Raw genomic sequence first — 26,927 nt, 5'->3', positions numbered from 1 at the left:
ATAAACATCATTGTATTTATAATTTCCAGAAAGTTTTTAGTACTTTGAGTTCCAAAATTTTTGATAAATTAATCAATTGTTGTTGGAGATTTTTGCACAATTGGCTACTTATAAGATTGATTCTTTGATCCATTACGCCAAGGATATCTACCATTACCCTGTTCATCCAGTTCCTTGAAGTGAGCAGTTCATATTTGAGTCTTCCAGCATGTGAAGTATTTTTTTACTGATCAATTTGAGGCTGGTCACTCGTATTTATGATACCTTCCCCTCCAGGTCATCCTACTTGGACAATGAATGGTTCACCTTTGAGACTGCAAGCACCCTTGTAGTGGGTTGGGATGGGGGAGCCTCCCGGGCTGTGACCCGCCAGGGGGATGCATCTCAGAGCGACCCGATCATCAAGCAACTGCAGCAGATAGATGGCTATGACATGAACCCTTACCTCACCAACCAACCATCGGGCATTGAGGCTGCTGCTCTCGCTTCAGTTGGTGAGAATTATTTTTGTCACTATGATCATAATATGGTGGTGGTGGTGGTGGTGATTTTTTTTACCTGATTGCTAAGAAAGCATGAATGCTTGTAAGCAAGCAACCAGAGGACCGGCGGCTTAAGGTCCCCTCCGAAGGACCTGGTACTGAGGATTAATGCCTTACCAAAGGGCACTAGCGCACCAAGTGGGAATCGAACCCGGGTCACCGGAATACGAGTCCCCCGCTCTACCGACTGAGCTATCGCGCCTCCTCTTGAAAGAAAATAACAATTTTTACTGTTGATTTGTTTTAAGAAAATGCAATATAGATGAAGAGCTATACTGAAGGACAGAAGAGTAGTGATTGTATATGATCGACTTAAACCATCAGTTTCTAAGCATGAGAACTGAATGGACAGTCTAACAATAACATACATCTTTAATTTCATTTTGCATATAGTGCAGGTAATGTTGTAACCTCTTTCTTTCTTCCATCACCATCACCACCACCACCAGTTAGCTACAACTATTTCACAGAGAAAATAAACTGATTTCCAGAGACATTTGCTTCCTGTGATTCTTTGGGAAGTCTACATATTTGTGCAAAAATAAGACCTTCTGCCAAACCCATGGATCAGCTATTTAGTGTTTTTATAAACAGCATAAAGTCTTGCCAAAACCCTAACCGCTCTTTGTGCATTCAAAGAAAATCAAGAGGAGCTATTGTTTCAGGAGCACATCTTGGGTCATACTGATTTTTTTCTGTTTACAGGAGAACCTGTGCCGGTGCTTCCTCCTCCTCCCGATGACAAGGAATCGGACACCATGAAGACCTATCAATCTACAGACACCGACAGGAGTGGTCACAACGTCCAGCAGCCATCGGTAGATGTCAGCGGATTCACCCTCCAGGCTACCATAGACAGTCTCAAGAAAACATTTGAACATCTGAGGAAAGCTGTGGTAAGTGAGATTCCATCAAAAGTGTTTACATTAATGTATTTGTCGATTTTGTAATTTTGATGGTTGTAAGTTATGCTATCTTTGCAGTTATTGAAACAAATTCACCATTCTTGTTTTGGTACTGTTATTTCAAACTTAATATCATGAAGGTACAGCTCCATAATACCATAGAATTGTCTACTGGCAAAGGTATTGATTTGATTTCAAGCGATATATTTCAAGGGGAAAATTACTGAAGTATTGGCCTAAATTGTATTACTTCATGCATGAGGATATTATCAGTCTCTGTTGTTAGGGATGTATTCAATATCTGAGTAAAAGATACTGATGATTTAATAATCAACCACTCACACCATCATGGTCACTTTATTTGGTGAATTGAATTCTGCTGTATGCCAAATGTACATAATTAGTGTAGTACATCTGGGAATAAGTAGAACAGTTTTTTAATGCTGAAGTTGTCATACTTTTTTTGCATTCCTATTAAGTCTGTATTGCATGGAATTATTTTCATTTCAGATTCTAGCCCATCGCGGTCACCACTGGTCCCTGCTTCAGAATGCCTGCCGTAGCATGTGGAACTGTGCTCACACGGCCATCCTCTACTGCTTCTCGGGAGGACACTCTGCAGGACTCCTGACCGTGGATGCCTTGAGAGGAGTGGTGTGGTTTCCTTTCTTCCTGGCTGTAGACTGTCTGCTTGACATGCTAGTCCATCTACAGAATGAGTCAGACAAGCAGAAGAAGGTAATCCAGTCTGTTAGTCCTGTACAGTGATCTGATGAACCTGTTTAAGTGATTGGGAGCTGAGTGTGTGTATTGTTGTTGTTGAGATTGTTGTTGTTGAGATAGTGAGTTTGTAGTCATCACTAACATTTTGAAATCTGTTAATTGAAAAACTAATGAAACCTCATAAAAATTAAGACAATGATATGAAATCAATCTGTTATACAAGTATGCAAGAACATAAGTCCTATCTCTTTCCTTGTGTTACTAGAAGAAAGGATCGCAGCCGGACGTCCTTCTCAACACCTGGGTTGGTTCCGTAGCAGATGAGAAGGGCGGTGCCAGTCTCAAGTTTGAATCGCCCCTGGATGATGTTAGCAGTGTAGATTCCCGCTGGATCAGACGCATGGTGCTTCGGGTCATGGAGATGCTCTATTATGAACAGAAGTGGGAGAAGCTGGCTGATGTAGCAATGAGATTCAATGTTTTGACTCAGTAAGCTATATAGTATTCGTTTGTCACATATAACTCATTTGCAAAAATATGAAATAGATATTTGAAAAGTACAGGGATATGACTTTAGTCATTTTACTCATTATACATTCATTGCCTCACTATGAATTTAGCCTTAAATGATGAAATTCTAAGAGAATATTTAAACAATGCAACATGATTTAATCAAATCTACAGACTTGAGTGATAACATGTTATGACATTAAACACTTGAGATACGTCAACCACAAGTGACAAGAGATACTTTTGTTGAGGAGAATGCTTCACAACCTAGGTACCAAAGCAGTGAATTATCTATCTGTCACCCAGCATTGGAAAAATGTTTACAAGATGAAATAATGCCTAGAGAATGCATTGAAGAAATGGAATGTGATGACACACTGATCAAAATGAATCTCCTTGCGAATGTTATCACTGACTGCTAGGTCATGCAATAATCAATATGCAATATAACGTCTCAATCCAGTATACATAGTGAATTTTATTGAACGAATTTCTTAACTTTGGTGCGAAATTGTCCTTGATTGGCTCGCAAAGGAAATTCAGGAATAAAAGTAATAGCTAAGTTAAGTTTCAAAGACTTGCTGTCTATATATGTTGCTTTAAAACTATGGGTTCTTTTCTTTTCTCCCAGGGAACGTTACTCCGAGGTTGTCAGTCCTCTCTTGGTCCAGGCCCAACGTAAGCTGGTATCCAGGGTCTCGGCCTACGGAGGAGAGCCTCCGGTCCAGGCCCACTTCAAGGCTGCTGCCCTGAGTCATGGAGTGGACAAGGTGACTGCAGAGAACTACATGAACATACAGCTGAAGGTAGCCTTTGACAGGACCATGATGAAACCACTTGACATGGGCGGTAGGATCGACCCTGAGGGACACCATGTATATGGGGGTATGTACAAGATGGGTATATCAATGGTCAGTTTCCATGAAATGTTGGCAAGGATTTGGTACATGGACAAAATGCAAATAAAAGCATTTGGGACTTAATGATTGATAGATGAATGTACAGATTTAGTTCATTTTCATTATCAGAAGCGTGATTTCTAAATCAAAGCACTAAAAAAGAAAAAAAATCAGGGTGAAAATAGATGAGTACAATATATGATATTGAATTGCTTTTGCAAAGACTAAAACAAGATATTCTGTAATGAGTTAGGGTTAATATTTGATACTAAACTGTTATCTATTATTATATCCTGACCTACAACAGGAGCTTCGGATGCCTTCAAGGTGTCCAGTGTACCTTTGGAGATAGGTGACAGCCTAGAAGGGTTCCGTCATGCCCTGGAGAAGTCTAACTATACCGCCAGGGCCCTGCAGCATAGCAGACGTCTCATGATCCTCTACCTGGCCGCTCAACAGAATGGTAAGGTGTTTCATCAACATTTGTTCTCTGAAAAGTTGTTAGAGCTTAAAGTTTTCCTTGGGTTTGATTGGCTGAGTGGTACAGGTGTTTAATTACTATCATCTGACAGACAATAACATCTTGTCAGTGCTAAGAACTTTCATGAAACGGCCCCCTGCACTAATTATTTGCAATGCATCCCTAGATTTATCTATTATGATCTTTACAATACTTAGATATGATGAGTATCCAAGTATGTCATGATCATGCTTCAATTGTTTGATCATTACCCATGCTTCATTTGTTTCATCACTACCATCACAACAGGTCATTGATAAATGCTCCATATCAAAGGTCTTGTAACAAATGTTTCCACAGCATCACAGCATTTGGGAATACAAAGTGGCTTTCCAGATCCCCATTATTTGTCTATGGAGATATTAAAGGATTGGAAGGAAAGCATGTTAAGCTGGAGTCTGCTAAGAGCCGTAGCTGATTGTGGTTCTGACTTTTGTCAAGGCTTTTACTTTATTTTAGTATTTGTTTATTATACTGTTTTCTTCAAAATATTTTGCTTGTTCCAAGAAAAATATGATTAATTTTGTTGCACCAAAAATGCCAACAATGTTCAGCAAAAATTGAAATGTAGATATTCCACAAAATTATGTTTGTGAATTCCTCAAAATACTGAAATGCTATTTATAGTTGGTATTTCTGATTTACCCCAATCCTTTTTCAGAAGTTATATCGTCATATGGTATTCATACTTCTAGGCTACTTAGTTTCCTTTCAAACTAACCAATTGCTTGTTTGACCTTCGCAAAATACTGTTCATCTATGATGAAATCTAATAAATATATCTGTTGGTGTGACTTTGTAGCACAACCAGGCATGAGCCCCCATTCAGAACAGAGTAGAGTGGGCTTCTCTGAGACCGATGACAAGCCTCAGACAACAGCGCCTCCTGACCTCATGAAGTCAGAGTTCAAGTCAATGTCAGAGGTCGAGACTGCTGCCCTGCCGACCTCCCAACTTGCAGTGGTCGTGTCCTCCTATGACAAGACCATAGGTAAGGGCTGTGATATTCTTGACATGGATTTTAGTGGATTTTTGCAATGAAAATCAAAGTTGCAATCTTTCAACACTATTTGATAATCAGCCTTTGTGTGATTCATTGCAAGGAAAAATAAATAATTTCATGTATGGAATGAAAACATCTCTTTGGGCATAATCAAATTCAATTATATAAATGAATATGTAAATGTGACTCTTTGTTTTGATCTGAGGCTTTTTTTTTGCTAAGTTACATGTAGGTAGAGATATTGCCTATTGAGCTGAATCTGTTGCGGCTTCCCAGTAGGCATAATTCTGTAGGTGGTCCGGCATTGGTTGATACTTTTTAGTCAGGAATAAACTTTGATTGTAGATGACATGTGAATTTCTTGACGAAACCTGATTTTTTACCCCCATGTTTCTCTAAAGAAATGTTGATGGCCCGTAAGCAGTCTGGTTTAGCCGCACAAGCCATGCATGAACTTGGAAACATCCACTATCACGCATCAAATATCAAGTAAGTACCCACGGTGTTTAACTTTCAAATTTTCATCAAATTTCCAAAATCAAATTCTTTCATATAAGCTAAATGTAGAATGTATTATTAAAGTACAGTGATATCTTTTGAAAACCCAGATAAATGAATGAAAAATACAAATGCATATATACTTTGGTTATCTATATGTTGTGGCCGGGTTTTTGACAAAACAAGAATGGAAAGAATGTGAATTAGTTTTCATAAATTGTTCATGTATGATATTTACACCCCACTACATTGTGTTTCATGTTACCAGGGCAGCATACAAGTGGTGGAGTGAGGCTCTAGATCTGATCTTAGGAACCAATGACACTTTGACCACGTGGAGGAGACTTCTAAGTGACCAACAAGCAGAGAATGTTAGCAGTCAACTGCTTGACCGATGTGGCATGTGGGGATGTCTTCTTGGGGCTATGCTGGCAGCTAAGATTGCCCAGTGAGTAGAAACGAACACAGCCTATTGATTTAGTCAAAATTAAAAACTTAATTGTTCTTAAACATGTAGCTTGCTCCACAAGGTATGAAATTTGAGAAGTTTAGATATTTGAGATATATGGTCCTCCTATTTTCTCAATGAAGTCACTTCCTTTAAAAAGATGAAAACCTTTATTTTATAATCCTCCTTAGCTTTAGGTTTATTTCAATGACTCAGTAAACAGATAGAGATTCATCTCATTAATAAGAAAATATCATAAACATATATTGGCCAAAAATATAAATGTGTAAAGAAGGAATATATTACCTCCAACCATTTGATCACATGAAGTCATTAAAAAATAGCAAAACGATTAACAAACTCATACTGTTTTTTGCAGATACGTATTGACCTCCGACCTCGGTATGAAGCTGGAAGCATGCTTCCTGTCTGCGTTCCTCTTCAAGGCCCTGTTCCGTACCACCCTGCCTCACCCCACCGCAGATCGGGACTACGCCCTCTATGAGATAGGCGAGGGATGTGAGGTCCAGTACCTGGTTCCTGGAGTGGATCTCCTGTCTGACAGGTTCCGCTGCGAGGGAAGGACCCTGATAGCGACCTTGAGATGGGTTGCAGAAGAACTATCAAGAGCTAAACACAATCTCATGGTAAGTAGTCTCATTTCTATCCTCGCGTTATTGAATTACTATGCCATGAATCTTTTAAGCAAATGTTTCTAGCAGTTTAGAAATGAAAAAAATGGGAATGTAAAATATGACAATATTTGTAGGTGATGTTTCCGTTATTGAATTACTATGGCCTCTAACTATGCCATGAATTTTATAAGCAAATGTTTCTTGCAGTTTAGAAATGAAACAAATAGGAATGTGAAATATTACAATAGTTGTAGGTGATGTTTCCGGGATCTTCATTTCTAACATAGTGGTTTGTCTTTAATTTAGATTCTTATGAGTTCTTGTCCCTGTAACAAAGATAAGTTTTTGCAATTGATCACTAATTTCAACCACTGTTCCTTACACAAAATACAAGATACTTACTGAATGATTGTGGATATGTTGAAAAATATGTGAAAAATATATTGACCATTGTTAGCTAGTTTGTGATTGATTGAAGGTTCATGTTTAATGTAGAACCTTGAGGTGAACAACTTTTCTCATGCCAACATGTGTTAGAATAATATTCCCCTTAATTTTAAGAGTAATCAGTTGGTCTTATTCATAAAGATCCTAGCAGACCCCATCTGAGACTGAGTCTGATACTAGTGTTTGAATAGTTGTTTTGCTCCTCCTCTTTCTCTCAACAGGTTCTCCCACTTCTGACCCTCTATCAGTACATCGTGACCTTCTTGTGCCGTGACCTTCAGAGAGCTGTGGATGGCCGAATCTTGAAGGTGATTTTTACTTTATCACAATGATACAGATGTTTGTGTCTCATTTGCATAAACGTCTGTTTTATTTGATAATAACCCAAACCTTATCAGATGTGATTAATTTTGAAATGTGTTTTAAATTACATATCATTTGCTTGATGTAAGTGTGCTCATTTATGAAGAAATGATGAGAATTTCAATTTAATTGAGATATGAATTGCAAAGCATGTTGGAGTGGTTCTTACTCTTGTCTCTTAATCAGACGGTCTTCGGTTTGAATCCTACCCCAGGCATTCTGCAAAAAATTCATCCATACTGTGTTGCGCCAAACCCAGGTGAGGTAAATGGGGACCTAGCAGGAAATTTATTCCCTGTAATGCAGAAACCTGTAAGAGAGCTGCTCTGCTGAAGCCAGGGTAGTTGTGCTGCATATCTGCAGCACTTCGAGACTGAGCAAATCATTACCATCATTATTTAAATCACACTCTCAAAAATAATATTGCTTAAAATCTGTTGACCTCCTTTGACCTTTCAGTTGAGGATCTTGACTGATCTTGGCCTGTATAATGAAGCATACATTGTCCTTGGACGGTTATTGCATGGAGAGAGACTTCCTCAGACTGCTGACAAGAACTTCAGACAAGTAGAATCTAAGATGGTAAGTCAATGGGGCAGTTTGTATCTTCATTTGAGACCCTGCATCACCTGACACCCTATTTGATCAGCTTTTACTTGTATTCTTCAAATTAGAAAAAATTTGTCGTATTTTTCTATTTTTGGCTACCTTGTGGGTGGAATATCAGAGAAAATAATAATCCTCCCCCCTCTTTTTCCATTTTTATTATTTTATTTTGCAAAAACATACCTTATAAGGTAACCAAATATGGTAACTTAGATAATTGTATATTTATCATATAGATTGTTTATTTGATGGGATTTTTCTCTTTCTATCTAACACAGCTTTCACAGAGGTTTGACACTGGAAAACCACTGACAGAGGCATCAAATCTGAAGGTAAATCCAACACAATATTGCTTGATGATAACTTTCTGTAGCTTGATTAGATAAAAAGATTTTAAATGTCTTTCTTCCCCCTATTTGTCATGCAGATCAAGTAAGCCAATATAAAAATGGCATTATATTAAAATATACATTGAAATATCTGATTGTTTTTTGCCATTAAAATGATCTAAATATTGAATTATGTTGATTATTGTGTCATTAATGGGCATGACGAAAAACCTCCATTTGAGAACACTATACCCCAGTTTCTTCACCAATTCTCTTCTCCAAGTACTATAAGCCCGAACTGCCCCAAGCATGAAAGCAATTTAAGTATCAAAACACCTGTTTCTTGACCTCGGTCCGAAGATAACACGACAGCCCAGCACATACAGTCACAGCAGGGGGCCACACACGATGGATTGCAACGTGTCTAAGAGCCTGCTATGGAGTTCCGTGTATACACGTGGTGAAGTGCAACTTTTTTCTTCTTTCTTTCTTTCTTTCTTTCTTTCTTTCTTTCTTTCTTTCTTTCTTTCTTTCTTTCTTTCTTTCTTTCTTTCTTTCTTTCTTTCTTTCTTTCTTTCTTTCTTTCTTTCTTTCTTTCTTTCTTTCTTTCTTTCTTTCTTTCTTTCTTTCTTTCTTTCTTTCTTTCTTTCTTTCTTTCTTTCTTTCTTTCTTTCTTTCTTTCTTTCTTTCTTTCTTTCTTTCTTTCTTTCTTTCTTTCTTTCTTTCTTTCTTTCTTTCTTTCTTTCTTTCTTTCTTTCTTTCTTTCTTTCTTTCTTTCTTTCTTTCTTTCTTTCTTTCTTTCTTTCTTTCTTTCTTTCTTTCTTTCTTTCTTTCTTTCTTTCTTTCTTTCTTTCTTTCTTTCTTTCTTTCTTTCTTTCTTTCTTTCTTTCTTTCTTTCTTTCTTTCTTTCTTTCTTTCTTTCTTTCTTTCTTTCTTTCTTTCTTTCTTTCTTTCTTTCTTTCTTTCTTTCTTTCTTTCTTTCTTTCTTTCTTTCTTTCTTTCTTTCTTTCTTTCTTTCTTTCTTTCTTTCTTTCTTTCTTTCTTTCTTTCTTTCTTTCTTTCTTTCTTTCTTTCTTTCTTTCTTTCTTTCTTTCTTTCTTTCTTTCTTTCTTTCTTTCTTTCTTTCTTTCTTTCTTTCTTTCTTTCTTTCTTTCTTTCTTTCTTTCTTTCTTTCTTTCTTTCTTTCTTTCTTTCTTTCTTTCTTTCTTTCTTTCTTTCTTTCTTTCTTTCTTTCTTTCTTTCTTTCTTTCTTTCTTTCTTTCTTTCTTTCTTTCTTTCTTTCTTTCTTTCTTTCTTTCTTTCTTTCTTTCTTTCTATTGGATGTCTGAATACAATATGCCTTTGAAAACGTGATTAAATATCGAATACAATAATTTCATTCCGAAGGTCCTTCTACAGGCAGAGAAGTCTTACGTAATAGCACAGCTGTTGTTTATCATTTCGTCCTTTACTGGCCTGTGGAGGTGAAATTGAAACAACGGGGATTACTTGGCCAAGATGGGTTTATCGGGGCTTGGAAATGTTCAAATGAAAAATGGGGTCTAAAACCGCAGTTTGCGATCTGAATTGCGGTGACGCCTCAAATGGGGTATTTTCGTAATGGTAATTTTCTTCATTGTTTAACTAATTGTATTTTTATATTGATCTGTAGATGTTAGAGTACTTGATGGACAAGCGTGTTTCTCCAGCTTTGGCGATTCTCTATGGTCCTCATATGACATGCCACCTTTCACTGGCTCAGGCTCACCTCATGGTGGCGCTAGCATCTACGATACACGTGATTCCAGAGAGGGAAACGGCCAGGTATGAATCAATAGTCATTTATTATAGGATTTTATTATGTTTCATCTAAATAGGCTTGCCTCATTAGTAAATAAAATACTTAAATCAGTTTAAATGTGCATACTATCAAGCACATTATAATAAATGAATATCACATCCCCCCCCCAAAAAAAAGAGGGGACCAACAGTATCATGAATATCTATTAGATTCACCTCATTGAGGAAGAAAGTGATATTGTTATAAAGTACTAAAAACCAATTGCCCCCTCCTAACTCTGTGACAAGGTGTTGGATGATAAATTTGCCACCATTTCCTGGTGACAACAAAGGTCAAGATACATGTAAAACATCAAGATTTTGATTTGTTTCAGCAGCCAGACTCCTCCGCAGCGTGTTTCCCCTGTAACGGTCAGCTCAGTCAACAGACCTAGCAAGACGAGCATCTCCAAGAAAGATGGCAAGAATGGCCAAAAGTTGATTAAGGATGAAGGTAAGAAACCTCTACCAGGGGCAGTTCATAAAGATATTTGTATACTGAAATAAAAATGCCAGTTGCAACTATTTTAAAATAACAAAATTGCATTCGGAGGTAAAAGCTAAGTGATATTGTGACATTTAATTATCTGATAGCAGTTTTGTCACAGGAATTTTATTAGTTATCATTACATTTTTTTAATGAAATGGTTCCTGAAAATGTGCTTGTAACTATCAGTTCCATTGTTGCTAAAGCATTTTCCATTCTTATCAGCCATATGACAGTTTCACATATGCTCATGTTTGTGATATAATTGAATGTGTAAATATTGTTTGTGTGTTTTGGTGTGTTGTGAGCTATATTTACTTCAAATTCGCTTTCTATTGGTAAGGTTAACTGAATGCCTACAGTATGCATAAGATCAGTTTTGTCAAATAAAAAAAAATCAAAAGTATCAAAATGCATTCAGAGATGAATGATAGAATGAAAGAATCAATATAAGAAGATATTCACTCTTAAAATTTTTATTTTTTATAAAATACTATGTGACTAAATTATGCACTTCTAGCTTAAAAAGATATATTCATACAAAAATTAAGAACAATTATTTTTATTTTCTGTTTTTATTGGAACTTGTTTTCGAGGCACATTGATATAAATATCACCTGCATCTGTACAGCTTCTTTTGTACATCAGTGAAATGACCATTATCACCCATTTACATTGATATTTGTAATTTTGTTTTCATGCAACAAATATTCATCTTATTCAAGAGTACCATCTTTTTATGTTGTGTATTGAACCCTTATCTATCACTTTCCCTCTACACTTCACCCTATAACATTATCTTCAACTGTTGTTTGTTTTATTCACCTGCACCATGTTTACACTATTCAGGCACCCGCACCACTTCCTTTGACCCTGCACCCAGTGTTCAGACTGATACTGATTCAAGGGTTAAATTTGGTAGGAATATACTCATGGCCGTTCCTCTTTATTATCTTTAATTGTACTCACCATGTCATTAATATTGTTTGTCATTAGATTAATTGCGATATGAATGTGTTCATACTGTGCCCTATGTTGTGATGTGGATGATACAAAATAAAATGTTTTTAGTGGATGTATTTTGCCATTTTACATAAACAAATATTTAATTGGGATCCTAATCAAAATAATTACTGCATACAAACCAATTTTTGTTGAATTTTGAATATTACACTTGTTGTAGAGTTAGATTTGCAGTTGTCTCTTTATAGTATTTAAAAATTCAACCTTTATTTTTTTTCTTTTAATAGCTATTACAGTAGCCTTTTTTAAGAGAAGGGAATGCGTGATGTTGAATGGTCTACTGATTATTCTGGTTAGGCATTTGATTAAAGATATTTCCTTTCATTTTACTTGTGCTTTCTTTTGTAAGATCTTCAATTTAAAAAATGTTGGGGGGGGGGGGTGTTTCCACAGTGCAAAGTAAACAAAAAAATTGAGAAAACTATTATTTTTTGTCCCTATTTGCCATTTTCAACAGTATTGATGTCTTTTAATGATGTCACCAACAAAAAGGTTTATAAAATGGGCCCTCTAGTTCTGCATGTTGGGAAACCTTTTCCTCAGACTACATATCTAATCCTCACTATTACTACATAAATCCTGTTTAGCACACATAACTATTTACCAATGTTATAATGTATGGGTATTTTATTAAATTTGTTTATTATGGGTTGACTTTTATTTTTTTTTTCTTTGTGATGTTATACAGATGAAAACTCGTTACACAGTATCCCCTTGAGCGAGGTTACAGTGAAGAAGTTTTCAAGTGGATCTAATCTACTCACCCTCGAGAAGATAAAAGTAAGCATTCTGTCAAAAGTATTCTTATCTCTATGTAGTAAATAATGATAAAAATCTCAATTTATTGTATTTCTAGAGCACTTGATAAATAATACTTCTTAATGCTTTACAAAAAGTAGAGAGTAACCTGTATTAGATAACTCGGCGATTTCACAAATTAAACAAAAGAATGTACAGGATGAAGTGTTATTATATTGACAAAATTACAATATGATAATAAATAATGATAATCTGCTTTTATATCCCATTAATACATCGGAACGACGTCTCTAAGCGATTTACAAATATTTTATTACCCCGGTCATTGGATCCTGGCATGCCCGCATACAGTGTGTGCACCTTCTCCACTCCCTGGGAGCATTACAACAAGAATTCCAAGACTCAATTGCTAGGCATACTACATAGGCTGTTGTATCCTATTTGATAAATAATGATAAATAATATATTTGAAATGAAATTTCAATTTCATTGTTTGCCATCATAAAGAAATTTCCTTTTTCCTTCAAACAGAATTAGTATATTTTGATTTACTTGTATTTCATCTCATTTTCTAGGGTACTCTGTTGAACACTGCTGATCAGGTGTTGAAACTCATGGTGGAGGTGCTTCAAGAACATTGTAAGTAATCTTATGCTCTTGTTATTATCAGGGGTGTGAGAGTTCAGATTTTTATCTGATTTCAGATTTTTTTGTTTTGATTTTCAGCTGAAATTCAGCTTATATTTGGCTTTCCTCTGTACAAAAAGTATGGGAGCTCTTTCCTTTTCAGACTTTTTCAATACTCTAGCTTTTTTCAGATCTGTTTATTTGTGACCACTCACACCCCTGTATTATGATGGTGTGTGTGTTTGTTACTTTGATGATGACACTATTAAGCTTAATTTATGAATAGCAGCCTCTGAATACAACAGTGACTGGTCTGCATGGGGTCTGCATTGAACATCCTTTCTAAAGGAATATCAAAATAAGTCCTTGAGGCCCCTTTACACAAAGACTTGTGATTTGTTTTTGCGATTTCAAACAATGGTTCCGATTGGTTAATAATAAGTATATGCAATGATAAAATATTGACCATTCAGTTGCCATTTTATGAATCATTGCAAATATTTGTGTTTTGGGCCCAGTACAATTTAATCTTGTGCATTTGCATGTGATTGCAATAAGGCCACCTCTTTGAAAAAGACCAAGGTTCGAAAGGGACATATGGAACTTTGATAAATGTATAGCATTGTATAATGGTAATGGTTTGGCTCTAGTATACAGCTATAAACTTTGACCGCTGAATTTTCTCACGTTCACTGGCTTAATGCAGTGGTTAACCTGTTCCTGTAGCCAAACGGTCAAGCTATTTCATGTATCTTGAACTCTGTAGCTCCAAAGAATCTTTCTGCATCTGAGCTAGAGCTGGTGGCCCTGACCAAACTAGAGCAAGCAGCGATCTTGAGAGAGTATCATCTGTCTCAGTCCGGAGCAGCAGTGGTAGTCTCGGCTCTCCATGACATCCAGGCCAGCGATCTCTTCAAGGAAACCAGGAAGTCCATCTCCCCTCGCAGGTCAGTGACAGGGATGTGTCAAAAGTCAGTCCGGCCAGGACCAAGACCAGTGTATAAACTTCTTGTGTACACATTGTAGATGGGGAGGGGAAAAGTGAAGGGGGATATTAAATGAAGATGAGGGAGCAGAGGAAGGGGGAGGAAGGAGAAGTAGGGGAAGGAGGAAAAGGAGGAGGGAATAAAAAAGAGGAAAGAGTAAAAGAAGAAGGGAGGAGAAGAAGAAGGAGCAGGGGAATGAAGGAGGAAAAGGAAGAAGGGGAAGTAAGAGAAGCAGAAGGGAAGAGGAAAATGAGGAGGAAGAAGAAGGAGAAGGAGGGAAAAGAAGGAAAAGGCAATGGCAACACAATGAACCCAAGAGATGCTCACAACATATATCACAATGAAATTATGAATTAAATATGAATTCAAACATATATTGTCAAGTCGTACTATATATATTGAATATTTGCTACTATCACTCTACACCACAGACCCTCGTCAATGAAAGGCAGTCGCATGAAACTCTCATCCAACATCTTTCCTTCAAACATGGAGAGCAGCGAGGATATCATCAACCAGCCTCAGTACCAGTACCAGAACTTCCAGAGCCGCTCCCGACTTGACGCCCGTCTCTGGCTCGATTGTCGCCTCTCACTGGTCAAGTGTCTCATGATGCAGATCAGGGGTATGGGGATCCTTCCAGGTAAGGATGACCGTTTTCTACAAATTTCTTGCTTTTTCAGTGTGCCCCAGAAAACAAATATGTTAGGGTTATGAAATTTGTTTCAGGTAAAGATAACTTATGGTAGTTTCTTGGTTTGGCATTGTGTTCCAGAAAAAAGGGGTATTGGGATCTTTCCAGGATAAGTATAGCTGTTTGATAGTTCTTGATTTTACAGTGTATCCCAGAAAAAAAGTAGGGGAATGGGAATCCGTCCTGGAAAAGATAATTGTAAGATAGTTTCTTGATTTTTACAGTGTGTCTTACCAAAAGAAATAGGGGTATACAACAAAGTGATCTATGTGTTCTGACTCTGCTCCAATCATTGTTTGAAAAAGTATCAAGGACAATATCTATGCATTACAAATTATTACAGTAGTCTGCATAACATGACTCACCATAAGTTGTATAGTTGCCATTTAATGCACTCTTTGAAACCAGATCATGCAAGTCATGCTTAATTTACCACTTCTAAGTTATATTTCTCATCAGGCGCGGATCCAGGGGTGGTTGAAAACCTTTTTTTTTTTTTTTTTTTGCTTGTCAAATTTTTTCGGGTAAGAAATAACCTTAATTTGTGGTTGAAAACCTTTTTTTGAGGGGGCTTGTCAAAATTTTCCTCCAAAAAATTTGCCCCCCGCTTTCGGAAAATTCTGGATCCGCCCCTGTTTCTCATGTATCAATCATATTTCTTTGGCACCAAGAGATTTGGTTCAGGCATAGTTACATGTGTTGATGTTCCATAGATACTGTTTTCCAAGTTTCCTCTGAACTGTATCCATGGTTTATCCTTCAGGTGCTGGAGGTGTTGGAGATGTCGGTGAGTGTCGGCAGTACTGCATGCAGGGTCTGACTGAGGCTGAAGCATGCGGGGACGTTGAGATGCAAGCAGAATTCCTCATGCAAGGCGCTCTGCTTGACATGCACGATGGGAGAGTCTTGGAGGATGTTCAACATACCTTCAAGGTATCAACACAATTCTCATGCCTTTGGGTTCTTTCATGAAACAAATATTCACTGAATTTCCATTGACTATTGTTATAAGTTGGCACTGGTATTGGTGTTGGAAGCACAATTTGGATTGCTTCTCCTAGCTCCAAAATCTATTCTGAGTTTGTGAAACTGATCCAGATCACATTATTGTTATCTCAACAACTAGTCATTGAGTTTTCAGGACCATCTTCATTTTATGTTTGGTGTTATACTCTTGTAAATATTGACCTAACACCAACAGCAAAAGGTCAACACTGAACTTAAAATCACACAATGACTCTTTGTCCTACAAAAGACTCCCCTGCATTCTCTAATATGTGTTGGATTATTGGATTTTACATGTACTATGGACCGACTATGGATAGCCAGATTTGACACATCAAGTTATGATTTTTAACAGTTACTGAGGGGGGGGGGGGGTGTGAATAGAGAATGTGTTTAGATATGTAGGAGTTTATTTTGAACACTTAACTATTGAATGTTGGTATTTCCTTTGATGTTACATATCCTTTGATCTCACTTCTACTCCTGTAGTTGCCTCCTTTAGCTATCACATGCTTTACAATCTTATCTCATGCTCTACATTACTATTTGCCATCCCCTTTCTTCATCTCCTGCTTTTCCTGACTTGCAATGTTCTATTGTCCCTCTTTTCATTTTCATTCCATCGATCGGTTGATTTATCCGGAATGGTTAGCCTTTAGTGAAAGTAAATCTTATTCATAGAAACTCATGTATGCTAGCCCCGGGCCACCCTACAGATATTTATGTTGAGATAGAAAAATAAATAATGTCAGCTCTCTGACGAAGCAGAATAAAAAGTAAAAAAGTAGGTGGAAAATATAATTAGAAATTCTCTTCTCCACCTGGTTTTTAGGAAGTTATCACCTTACTGAGTGGTCAGCAGACCTTGTCACCTCCTGCCAATCTACTGGTCATCCTGGCCAAGGTTCAGCTAGCTGACCTCGAGGCCTTGACTGCTACAGCATACCAGCAGAAGCGTGGCTGCCCGGTTACGAAGCACCTTCTGAAGGCTTACCAGGAAGCGCAGGATATGCTCCTCCAGCAGGTAAAGACTGCTCTATTATTTCATGACTTATTTTCATTATCAGGTTTAGGCTACCTTAGTCAGAACAACATTTTTCTCTTGATAAACAATAACCTTTTTGCAAAAAAAGATGTCATTCTTCAGGCATTTGCCTGATTTCAGCCCCACACACCTCATCATTTCAAGCTTTTTGTGGTTTTTCATTGTCCAGCACATTGTGGCTTCTTTTCAGGCCCAATGAGTAATACTGACTGCCATCCCTCAAAATTACTTGTGCTTCTTCACCAAGGTCATAAAAGGTCCAAAATGATTTTTGCAAGATCTTGTTACACAACGAGTTTCTATCAACTATCAACACAACATCATTTTGAGCACAATTAGAAGAGATTTAAGATTTCAGAGTTTCAATCCACACAATGCTACCTGCAATTTGCTAGTCATAGTTTTCCTCAAAATGAAATAAATTGATGAGAGCATTGTGTAAAATCTGAATTTCTCTCCTTCACTGTCCTCTTTGACATAGATCAAGTTGCTTGGTGATTCTACATCCCGGCACACCGTCCATCCTGAACTGTCAGCCCCTACCAGCCCACTTCAGAACCTCTACCTACCGCACCTACTCTACTTGGCTAAGATCAAGCTGAGACTAGGACATACCTTGGCTAGACAGGCAACGATGGCTCAGGAAGTCAAGCCAAAGAAGTGAGTCATATTACTGCTCATGGGGCATCGTAAGAAAATTATATTAAATCGCAAATCCAACATAAAGTCCAGAAATGAGCGTAATTTGGCAGTGCAAGAATGTTCAGATGCGATTGAAGGCAAATTACAAATTTGCGTTCATTCATTAAGAGTTTTGCTTGAGTTAGGGACGATCAATTTGCCACAATTAGTTTCTGTATGTAAGACATAAACTTTAAGGCAGGGTCAAATCCAACAACAAGATTATTGGATTTTTAGAGATAAGCTAAACAAGCACAATTCTGCATGTACACTATTCATAAGGAGGGAATGGAAAACAGTTTAACACATCAGTTATATGCAGAACACATTTGGTATGTGATTGAAGGAATAAATGACCACATTGACTTACTTAACGACTATCTAGGAACAGAACAGAACTAAAAAATAAAAAATAAATAAAAACTATAACAAAATCAAACAAACAAACCAACCACCAGAAAAAAAAACCAATGTTACTCCTTTTACATTAGGAATGCAGAGAAAGTTGATCCTCTGAAGGTTTGGGCCATAAGTGCAGGTGTCCTAGGTACAGCCCTGGAGCTCTGCAGGGTCTGTGTCATCAAGGATTCTGCAGTCCTTGCTGAAGTTCTTCTACAGCTAGGCAAGGTTCAGAGCCAGCTTCACCAGAGGGGTGGCCCACGTGCCTGCGAGGTTAGGGTGGTCGGCAACACGCTCATGGAGGCCATCGTTACAAGCATCGGAGCTAATCAAGACCTTGGGTGAGTGGACTGATGGGAAACATGGAAATAATTGCATCAAGCTTTCTATTTCTTTTCATGTGGGTTAGGAGGAATAACACAGTAAGAAGTTCAGCTTCAAAGGATTTCTCTTTAGATGCCCTAACATTCAAATTCAAACGGCCAAAATAATCCCGGCCGGAATGTTCATGTCAAATACCTAGAAGTAGTCCCACATTTCTGTGTACTACAGGGTATGTGACTTACAGGAATATAGAGTTGAAACGTCTGTTAAATCTTGCACAGTATGCATATGTCATGTGTGAGTGAGCTAAAACTTCAAACCTTGTTTTCCTTGAAGCTATTGGTGAATGTCTTCATCGTTAAATCAAGTACTTGTATGGTTAATTCTTGATTAATTTTGACAAGCTGGATATCATTTTAAAACTGAGGATATGCTTCTTCAAAACTTGATAATAAAAATCTCAAAATTCATTGTGAGTGGTCAGGTGAAAGGTCACATATCGCTTATACCCATCATTGTACATTGACATTAACCAAACGTCATACTTCATACTGTATAGATTGATCCGACAAGCTTATCTTGAGATGGCAGTGGTGTACTTCAGCAGTAGCCAGCAGCCTGAGCCACCAATGCCTCCGCCAGACACTGCTACAGAGAAGAATGTCAGCCTCTCAAAACCATCAAGCACCAAGAAGAAAGTCAGGGTAAGAATGCTTATTTTAATCTCTTAATACATAATGATGTGGATACTTTCATTTGAGGAAATCATAGGACTTGATAGAAAAAGGTATATTTATCATAAACGCTGGATTTTCATTTATATGGAAATCCCTTTTTCTGGACAAGTAAAGACTGGATTGTTATCATGAATTCTTATACTGGCTTGCCGGAATGCTCCTAAGGGGCAATTCCATAAAGGATGTACACGTAACCCCCTATTTTAGTGCACTTCCTCCACCCCCGGGGAGCATTCCAACTAGAGTTTAAAGACTCAATTTCTAGGCATATTAAATTTGCACCCTACCGGTTACCCATTTATCCCCTGGCTGGAGAGTGGCAAAGTGTGGATTGATGCCTTGCCAAAGGATGCTCTAGGCCGGGGCGGGATTCGAACACACGACCCTCTGACAACATGGCAAGATTCGGAATTACAACACCACAGTGTTTTCACTTCTTATTACCACTCATTTTACTATCACTTGCCAGACTCCGTCATCTGCGAAAAAGTCTGCCCTCAGCACTCCAGCATCCGGCAAGGCTCCCACGAAGAAGGAGGAGGAACGACAGAACTTCATCAGGGATAGACAGAATGAGAGACAAGCTGCTTGGACTGCCCTGCGTTGTGCCACAGTTATTGCTCTTGCTCAGCGTACCCAGACCCTGCTGATTGGTGACCCCAGTGTGACCTCCTTGACCCTGACGGAGAAGGTCAAGGATCAACTGTCGGCTCCGATTCAGCAGGATCTGTTTGGTGATATGATTGGTATGCTTTCAACTTGTTTGGATATTTTCTTATTGATGACTAGGGGCCCAATGTTCTTGTAACTCTGCTATTATGGTAACTACCATGGAAATTATTATTTTGAATGGCTGCTGAGGCCTGTTACCATGGTAGTAAACATGACAGAGTTACCATAATGGTAAGTCCTTTATTGGCTGTAGAGTTTTATTACCCTGTATTTAACTGATTCATACCTAATTTATTATATTTGGTTTTTCACCAATTTGTCTTGCTAGATTTTTCAGCCTGCAAAAAACATATATAAGGAATATTATTGATCTTGTTCAGAATTATATGAATTATCCTTAGCTTGATATTCTAGTAGTGATAAAACCCTCTCCCACCCCCACCCTCCAAAAATATTTCTTTTGTTTCTGTTAGGTTTCATATTTAAGTGTTATTGTGCTATTGCTAAATTATATCTTAATGTCTAAAGAATCCAATAAATTCATTGAATATAATCAAGAATCGATTCATAAGATTTGCAATTTGGAAAGAAAAAAAATAAATTCTGTAACATTTATATGAATCCAGGTGACCTAGTCGTTCTGACTCCGCCTCCCACGGCTCTGACCGCCAATCAACAGCTGGAGCCGGTTGAGGAGGTTCTTAGCGGAGGCAGACGCAGCGTCTCGGGCTTCAGCAACACCGGCGCGGCGGGCAGGGAGGTACGTGTCTCGCTGACTTGGATCCATCTCCTGGCGTATACCTCCATCCTGCAGAGGATGTGCAACTTGGATACCTTGGCACTGGGGGATACTGGGTCTCCGTCACCGGTGAGTAGTAACTTCTCTCAGGTGATTTAACCTGTTCAAGCTATTTATGATGATGCTGCTGATTGTGATGGTGATGATGGTAATAATGGTGATAATTATGATGATGATGTTGATGTCAATGATGGTGATGAGGATAATGAGGATGGTGGTGGTGGTGATGATGATAAGTCAATTCAATTCATTTACTTGACATCCTTTAAAAACATACAGACATAAGTATAATATGATACAACAACAAAGGAGTAAAATAATTTAAATCACAGTATAAGCAATAAAAAATGGTAGAAATATAAAAGAAATGAAAAAAAATGTAGCAGATGTAGGAAGTCAGAAAGGCCATTGACCTGTCAAAGCCGACTCCCTTGATTACTACTTTATGGTACGATTAAAAAAACAAATAGAATAGTGGCAAAAAAATAACAGACACGAACATATCAACATCAACCCCCCCCCCCCTTAGATAGGCAGTTGGAATTATATCTTAACTATAAGTAGGCAGTTGGTTTTGTTTCAATCTTCTTTTCAATGATAAGAATGTAACAAATAATTTTAAAGTATCGGGTAAATTATTCCACAAGTTTGGTCCTTTATAACGAATTGTAGATTTAGAAAGTGTATAACGAAAGAACGGTATATATAATTTGTTTGAATTTCTCGTTACATAATTATTTATACTGCTATTAAATATGAAATAAGTATTAAATCAAGATGGAAAAGTAGAATTTAAATTGAAATATTTGTACATAACTTTGAGGACAACTTTGAAACTTCATCAAAGTTTGATTAAAGATCTTATACAGAATCCTGAAGAAAATATTGCCATGTCAAGTTTCATATGAAATATTCATTCTATGAATTTCCCAACTTCTGCAGGTCAATGGAGGAAATCTTGGAGGCAACTTTGATCTTGGTTTTGTGGACCACAGCGGACAGGACACAGGTGTGAACCATGAGATAGTACGAACCCCTCTCTTGAACAGCCATGCCTCCCTTCGCCTGCAGACCATGGTCAGCTTCCTGACCACCAACCTCCCCATCTTCGCTTCATCCTGTCTGGCTATCACCCCTCCAAGCATCCTCCATCTCCCCTCACCCTCATCCTCCGATCCAACCTCCGATGATGCCCCGTTGGTCATACCCACGGTTACCTACCCAGCCAACAGCTACACTGCTCCGGTCTGCGTGCTCACAGGTCAGGCTGCCCAGGGACGGAGCCTGGAGAAGCTTGCAGGGGGAGCCGACGAGACGGAGCTCTGCTTCCAGTGGTATCAACCAAGCTACGTTAACATCACTGTAGGAGAGGGAAGTAGTGGGGAAAAGGGACGTGGTGTCTTCCTTCTCTATGCACTCAGTCAGCCACCTGTTACTGGATCAGCCAAGTCAAAGAAAGGCAAGTCATGAAAAGGAGATAAGGGTTGGAGAAATCATGACTCTTCGGAAGCCTAAAGAAATAAGGTCACAAGCTCAACAATCTTCTCTTTTTTCTTTCTTAATAGTTATAAAAATATATGATATCGAATTTATTATCATTCTTGGAGAGTTTGTATCATTACTGTATATAGAAGACAGATATACTGTATGAATTTCATAACATTCAACCTTTCACTATGCAGTTAAAAAATATTGTTGCAAATTGTATCCCCTTTGTCTGACACAATTACCTTGATCAAGATGGACACTGTCACTTATTACTGAGCATTCAACATAATATCCACAAGTTAATCAGATTCACCTCAACTTATGATTAAAATGTGTTCACGAATGTTTGCTGAATTATGAATGATGCAGGGTTTCTACAATCATTTACTATAGCAAGTAAATTAACCCTTTTGGTGTGATTTATTTTTATTTTTTTGTTGGTTTATCACAGACCCTCCCCCTCCACCGACACTGGGCAAGTTAACTCTATCCCTCTCTCAACTGACCGATCTCCATGATAAGCTAGCTGTGGTTCGTCAGCGGGCTGAGATCTCCCTCTCTGAGCAGCCCAAGCCTCCAAGCACCCCGGCTGCGAGCTCTCATGGGGGCACTGCCACCCCTTCTTCGGCGGGCAGTGGCTCCAGCAGCAAACCTACCAGCAGGAAGTCCAAGCGCACCCATCGCATCGCCCAGCTCTCAGCCAAGGTTAAGAAAGATGAAGACCTGGAGGTAAGCATATAGCCTTGACTTGATACAGTCGTTCATTTTACCCATCATTCATTCATTTGTTCATTCGTTCGTTTGTTCGTTCGTTCTTTCATTCATTCATTCATTCATTCTTGCATTCATTCATTCATTCACTCACTCATTCATTCATTCATTCAGTCATTTATTCGTTCATTCATTCATTTCTTCATGTCTTCATTCATTCATGTATTCATTCATTCATTCATTGATTGATCAAGCTATCCATCCATCCATCATTTGATCGATTTATCCTTTCATTGTATTAAGTCCATAACAAGTACATTATTAAACAATAATCTGGTGTTTGAGACAAAATTTAAGTTGAAATGTACAATGTTGTTTCTATTGTTTACCCTCATACATTATTTCAATATAAGCGTAAAGTCTTCAACATGAGAGGAAACTGACAAAAATAGATTTTCAAGCTGATATATGTTTGAATGATTTGTCATATCAATCAATCACTGTAGTATGAGCTCCATTTCTGTTCAAGATAGTTGTATATGTATTTATTTCACATGATTTTGCTTTGACATCGACATGATTCAGTTGTTTTTATTATTACTGGCCGTTATTTTTTTTCCAATTTTAGGCTTTGTTGAAGCAATGTTCCTTGATTGTAGAGCAGCTACTACAAGGAAAAGAAGACTTTGAACCTACACCTGGATATAATGTAAGTACACAATGATTCTAATAATAATAACAAAAAAGACAAGAAAAATGGGCAGGTTATTTTGCTCTTACGCCATCCTATTAATAATGTTCCAAAGGCAGAACCCTTACAAGGCTCATCAGTTTATCAGTCCAAAGTTTTAAAATCATTTTTTTTTTGGGGTCCCTTTTAAAAAGCTAGGGTTGTCCAGATTCACTTCACACTCTGGCAGTGATTCAGCGCATTCAACCCACTCTCCCCTGTCACTTGCATTTTGCATATCTACTTTAGCCGCCCCTCCTCCTTGAACCTCCCCCCCCCCGCCCCCCCCCCCAGATGATTTATTAATGATTGGGAGGTAGGAGGGGAACATACAAAACAAATATAATGTAGTGCTTTTTTTTTGGGGGGGCAGATATTGTAATCTTTAATTTGTGCATACTGATTCTAAAATAATGATGATAAAATTATTGAAACTCTCTGCCTAATTTCCATGTATAGAGTAATGGAAATTCTAAATCCAGTAGTCAACTGACTTGACTAATTCTTACCTTTCATTTTTGTTTACTTTTTTAGATCCCCTTTGATGTGAAACTAGCCAGCATTCACTGTCTTGAGCAGCTATTTGATCCAAGTCACGGCGACTGCATCAGTGATACCAAAATCATTACATGGTTACTCTCATTCCTACAACCAGCTCCAACTGATATAGTTGAAGATTAAAGTTTAGATACCCATTCAATATGAAAGTGGTCATCATTTACTGTCATGAGCAGTTGTTTGATCCAAGCCAGGAAAATTGCATTAGTGATACCAAAATCATAGCCTCCTTACAACCAGCTCCAACTGATACAGTTGAAGATTAATATGAAAGTGGCCATCATTCTCTGTCTTGAGCAGTTGTTTGATATTAGTCACGGTGACTGCATCAGTGATACCAAAATCATAGCCTCCTTACAACCAGCTCCAACTGATACAGTTGAAGATTAATATGAAAGTGGCCATCATTCTCTGTCTTGAGCAGTTGTTTGATATTAGTCACGGTGACTGCATCAGTGATACCAAAATCATAGCCTCCTTACAACCAGCTCCAACTGATACAGTTGAAGATTAATATGAAAGTGGCCATCATTCTCTGTCTTGAGCAGTTGTTTGATATTAGTCACGGTGACTGCATCAGTGATACCAAAATCATAGCCTCCTTACAACCAGCTCCAACTGATACAGTTGAAGATTAATATGAAAGTGGCCATCATTCTCTGTCTTGAGCAGTTGTTTGATATTAGTCACGGTGACTGCATCAGTGATACCAAAATCATAGCCTCCTTACAACCAGCTCCAACTGATACAGTTGAAGATTAATATGAAAGTGGCCATCATTCTCTGTCTTGAGCAGTTGTTTGATATTAGTCACGGTGACTGCATCAGTGATACCAAAATCATAGCCTCCTTACAACCAGCTCCAACTGATACAGTTGAAGATTAATATGAAAGTGGCCATCATTCTCTGTCTTGAGCAGTTGTTTGATATTAGTCACGGTGACTGCATCAGTGATACCAAAATCATAGCCTCCTTACAACCAGCTCCAACTGATACAGTTGAAGATTAATATGAAAGTGGCCATCATTCTCTGTCTTGAGCGGTTGTTTGATATTAGTCATGGTGACTGCATCAGTGATATCAAAATCATCAGTGATATCAAAATCATCTTAAGAAGTAACTCTCCTTACAAGTGAAGATTAAAGAGAAGTACCTGGGCTTATTTGCTGATTTCTCAGCAATTACACAATTTCTTCCAGAATCCTTTGGCACATATGTTTTATTTATACAAGGAGACACTTTGGTGGTCATTTCATTGGATTCTGTACGAACTAATTTTGATATCGTTACCACAACTAGCATGTAAGGTTTATACACCACTTCCATATGAAAGTGGCCATCTTTCTCAGTCTTAAGCAGTTGTTTGATCGAAGTCATGGCGATTGCATCAGTGATACCAATATTATCACACGGTTACTCTCTTTACTACCAGCTCCAACTGAGACAGTTGAAGATTGATATTTATACACCCCTTCAATATGAAAATGACAATCATCTACTGTCGTGAGCATTTGTTTAATCTGGGCAGTTGCATGAGAGTCACTATTAGAGTAACTTTGCCATCCAATGGTAACTTTCATTGAATCCTTTCTTTTGATTGGCAATTGGAAGGCAAAGTTACCATAATAGTAACTTTTATGCTACGATGCCCTGAACCATAGTAAATTGACAAGATTCTTAAAGGGGTAATATTTTTCCTTCACCAATCTATATAGATATTAATGATTAATGATGTTTCATTCTATTCATTCTTTTCACTTGGCTCTTAAAAGGGAGACAAAGTGACCAACGCTTTGAATTATCTTTCAATGAATGTGTCTTATAAATAGCTAGTTCTTGCGTTGATACTTGCTAACACAATTATTGTTATGAATGTATCGAGTTGTGAAATAATATGTTATTATTCAAGTGGACCTATGTTACCAGACTACTCTGCTTGGAGTGTTGCATTATATGGACATTCTTGATTTTCTGGGGAGCAGTTCTCCCATGTGGTTTCATCCCTCTTTACAGCATGATGGCATTCAAAATATGCGACCACATGATTTTTGTAAAGATTAGAATGGTTACCAGATAAGTTTCTCATGAACATGTATATAATTGCTTAAGATCTGTACAAATTCTATGTAAGAATTGAGAGATTTTATTGGATGTGATAGTATATCTGAAGTGTTCTAAATTTTATTTTAATGAGTTCAAAGAAATGTGTATATTTAGTGTTAATACTAATAAAAACATTCATTCATATAGCACCATCTATCTAGAAGTAATCTATTCCGAGGTTCACTAGTAAGTTTTTGAAAGTTTTGAATGAGTTGCCACTTACAGTGCTCATTGCATTCAAGGAATTGATCCTGCTGTTTATGTATGCAGGCGTGGATCCATGAGAGGGCAAGTAGGATCTTGCCCCCCCCCCCCCCGGGAAAAATAAGGGATTAGGAAACAAGGCAAACAGAGAGGGAAAAGAAAAGGGAGACAAAGAGAAGGAAAATAAGGGAAAAGGAGAGGTAAAAAAAGGGAAGGGGAAATGATAGAAAAGGTGAAAGAGAGGAGAGAATGAAGAAAGAGAAAGAAGAGGAAAAGAAGGTAAAAGGAAACAAGAAGGGAAAGGGAGAGATGAAAGAAAGGAAGGAAAGAGAGAAAGAAAAGAATGGACAGGAACGAAGAGAAAAGAGTAGGAAAAGAAGCAATCGAATAGAAAATTAGAGGGAGAAGAAGAGGGAAGAAAAATGGAGGGAAAGAGAAGCAGAGAAATTTAAAGGGAGATGGGAAGTACACAAAGGAAAAAGAGATAGTATGATGATGATGATGACGATGTTAGTGATGGTGATGATGATAATGATGGTGATGATCAATATGATGATGGTATGGAGGTGATGATGAAAGTGATGGAGACCTGTTGACAGATGTGATGAGGGGATGATGACGATGAAGGTGATGGCGAAGATGATAATG

At 37.8% G+C, this 26,927-nt stretch overlaps 1 protein-coding gene across 8 annotated transcripts in view; it reads left to right on the top strand.

The window, feature by feature from the left end:
- LOC129255982 (cilia- and flagella-associated protein 54-like) overlaps positions 1-26,221 on the top strand; it is a 67,120-nt gene extending 40,899 nt beyond the window's left edge. For 3 of the 8 annotated variants that reach the window (XM_064096209.1, XM_064096203.1, XM_064096204.1), the window contains 31 exons: positions 277-494; positions 1,248-1,438; positions 1,958-2,185; positions 2,436-2,659; positions 3,312-3,565; positions 3,887-4,042; positions 4,902-5,090; positions 5,504-5,591; positions 5,869-6,048; positions 6,428-6,695; positions 7,352-7,438; positions 7,953-8,075; positions 8,378-8,431; positions 10,080-10,231; positions 10,582-10,700; positions 11,583-11,651; positions 12,445-12,536; positions 13,091-13,154; positions 13,909-14,089; positions 14,560-14,771; positions 15,586-15,755; positions 16,660-16,851; positions 17,354-17,532; positions 18,045-18,293; positions 18,836-18,980; positions 19,483-19,759; positions 20,312-20,553; positions 21,427-21,943; positions 22,424-22,701; positions 23,312-23,392; positions 23,948-26,221. In XM_064096209.1, the coding sequence (XP_063952279.1) occupies positions 277-494; positions 1,248-1,438; positions 1,958-2,185; positions 2,436-2,659; positions 3,312-3,565; positions 3,887-4,042; positions 4,902-5,090; positions 5,504-5,591; positions 5,869-6,048; positions 6,428-6,695; positions 7,352-7,438; positions 7,953-8,075; positions 8,378-8,431; positions 10,080-10,231; positions 10,582-10,700; positions 11,583-11,651; positions 12,445-12,536; positions 13,091-13,154; positions 13,909-14,089; positions 14,560-14,771; positions 15,586-15,755; positions 16,660-16,851; positions 17,354-17,532; positions 18,045-18,293; positions 18,836-18,980; positions 19,483-19,759; positions 20,312-20,553; positions 21,427-21,943; positions 22,424-22,701; positions 23,312-23,392; positions 23,948-24,094 (5,626 nt within the window). In that variant the 3' untranslated portion in view covers positions 24,095-26,221. The remainder of the gene's footprint in view (positions 1-276; positions 495-1,247; positions 1,439-1,957; positions 2,186-2,435; positions 2,660-3,311; positions 3,566-3,886; positions 4,043-4,901; positions 5,091-5,503; positions 5,592-5,868; positions 6,049-6,427; positions 6,696-7,351; positions 7,439-7,952; positions 8,076-8,377; positions 8,432-10,079; positions 10,232-10,581; positions 10,701-11,582; positions 11,652-12,444; positions 12,537-13,090; positions 13,155-13,908; positions 14,090-14,559; positions 14,772-15,585; positions 15,756-16,659; positions 16,852-17,353; positions 17,533-18,044; positions 18,294-18,835; positions 18,981-19,482; positions 19,760-20,311; positions 20,554-21,426; positions 21,944-22,423; positions 22,702-23,311; positions 23,393-23,947) is intronic. The other 5 variants (XM_064096206.1, XM_064096205.1, XM_064096210.1 and 2 more) reach the window with 5 other exon arrangements.
- Positions 26,222-26,927: the final 706 nt, after the last annotated feature.

Source organism: Lytechinus pictus, chromosome 3, assembly GCF_037042905.1.
Source record: "Lytechinus pictus isolate F3 Inbred chromosome 3, Lp3.0, whole genome shotgun sequence".
Classification (NCBI taxonomy): domain Eukaryota; kingdom Metazoa; phylum Echinodermata; class Echinoidea; order Temnopleuroida; family Toxopneustidae; genus Lytechinus; species Lytechinus pictus.
This window is presented reverse-complemented; position numbering and strand designations above follow the sequence as displayed.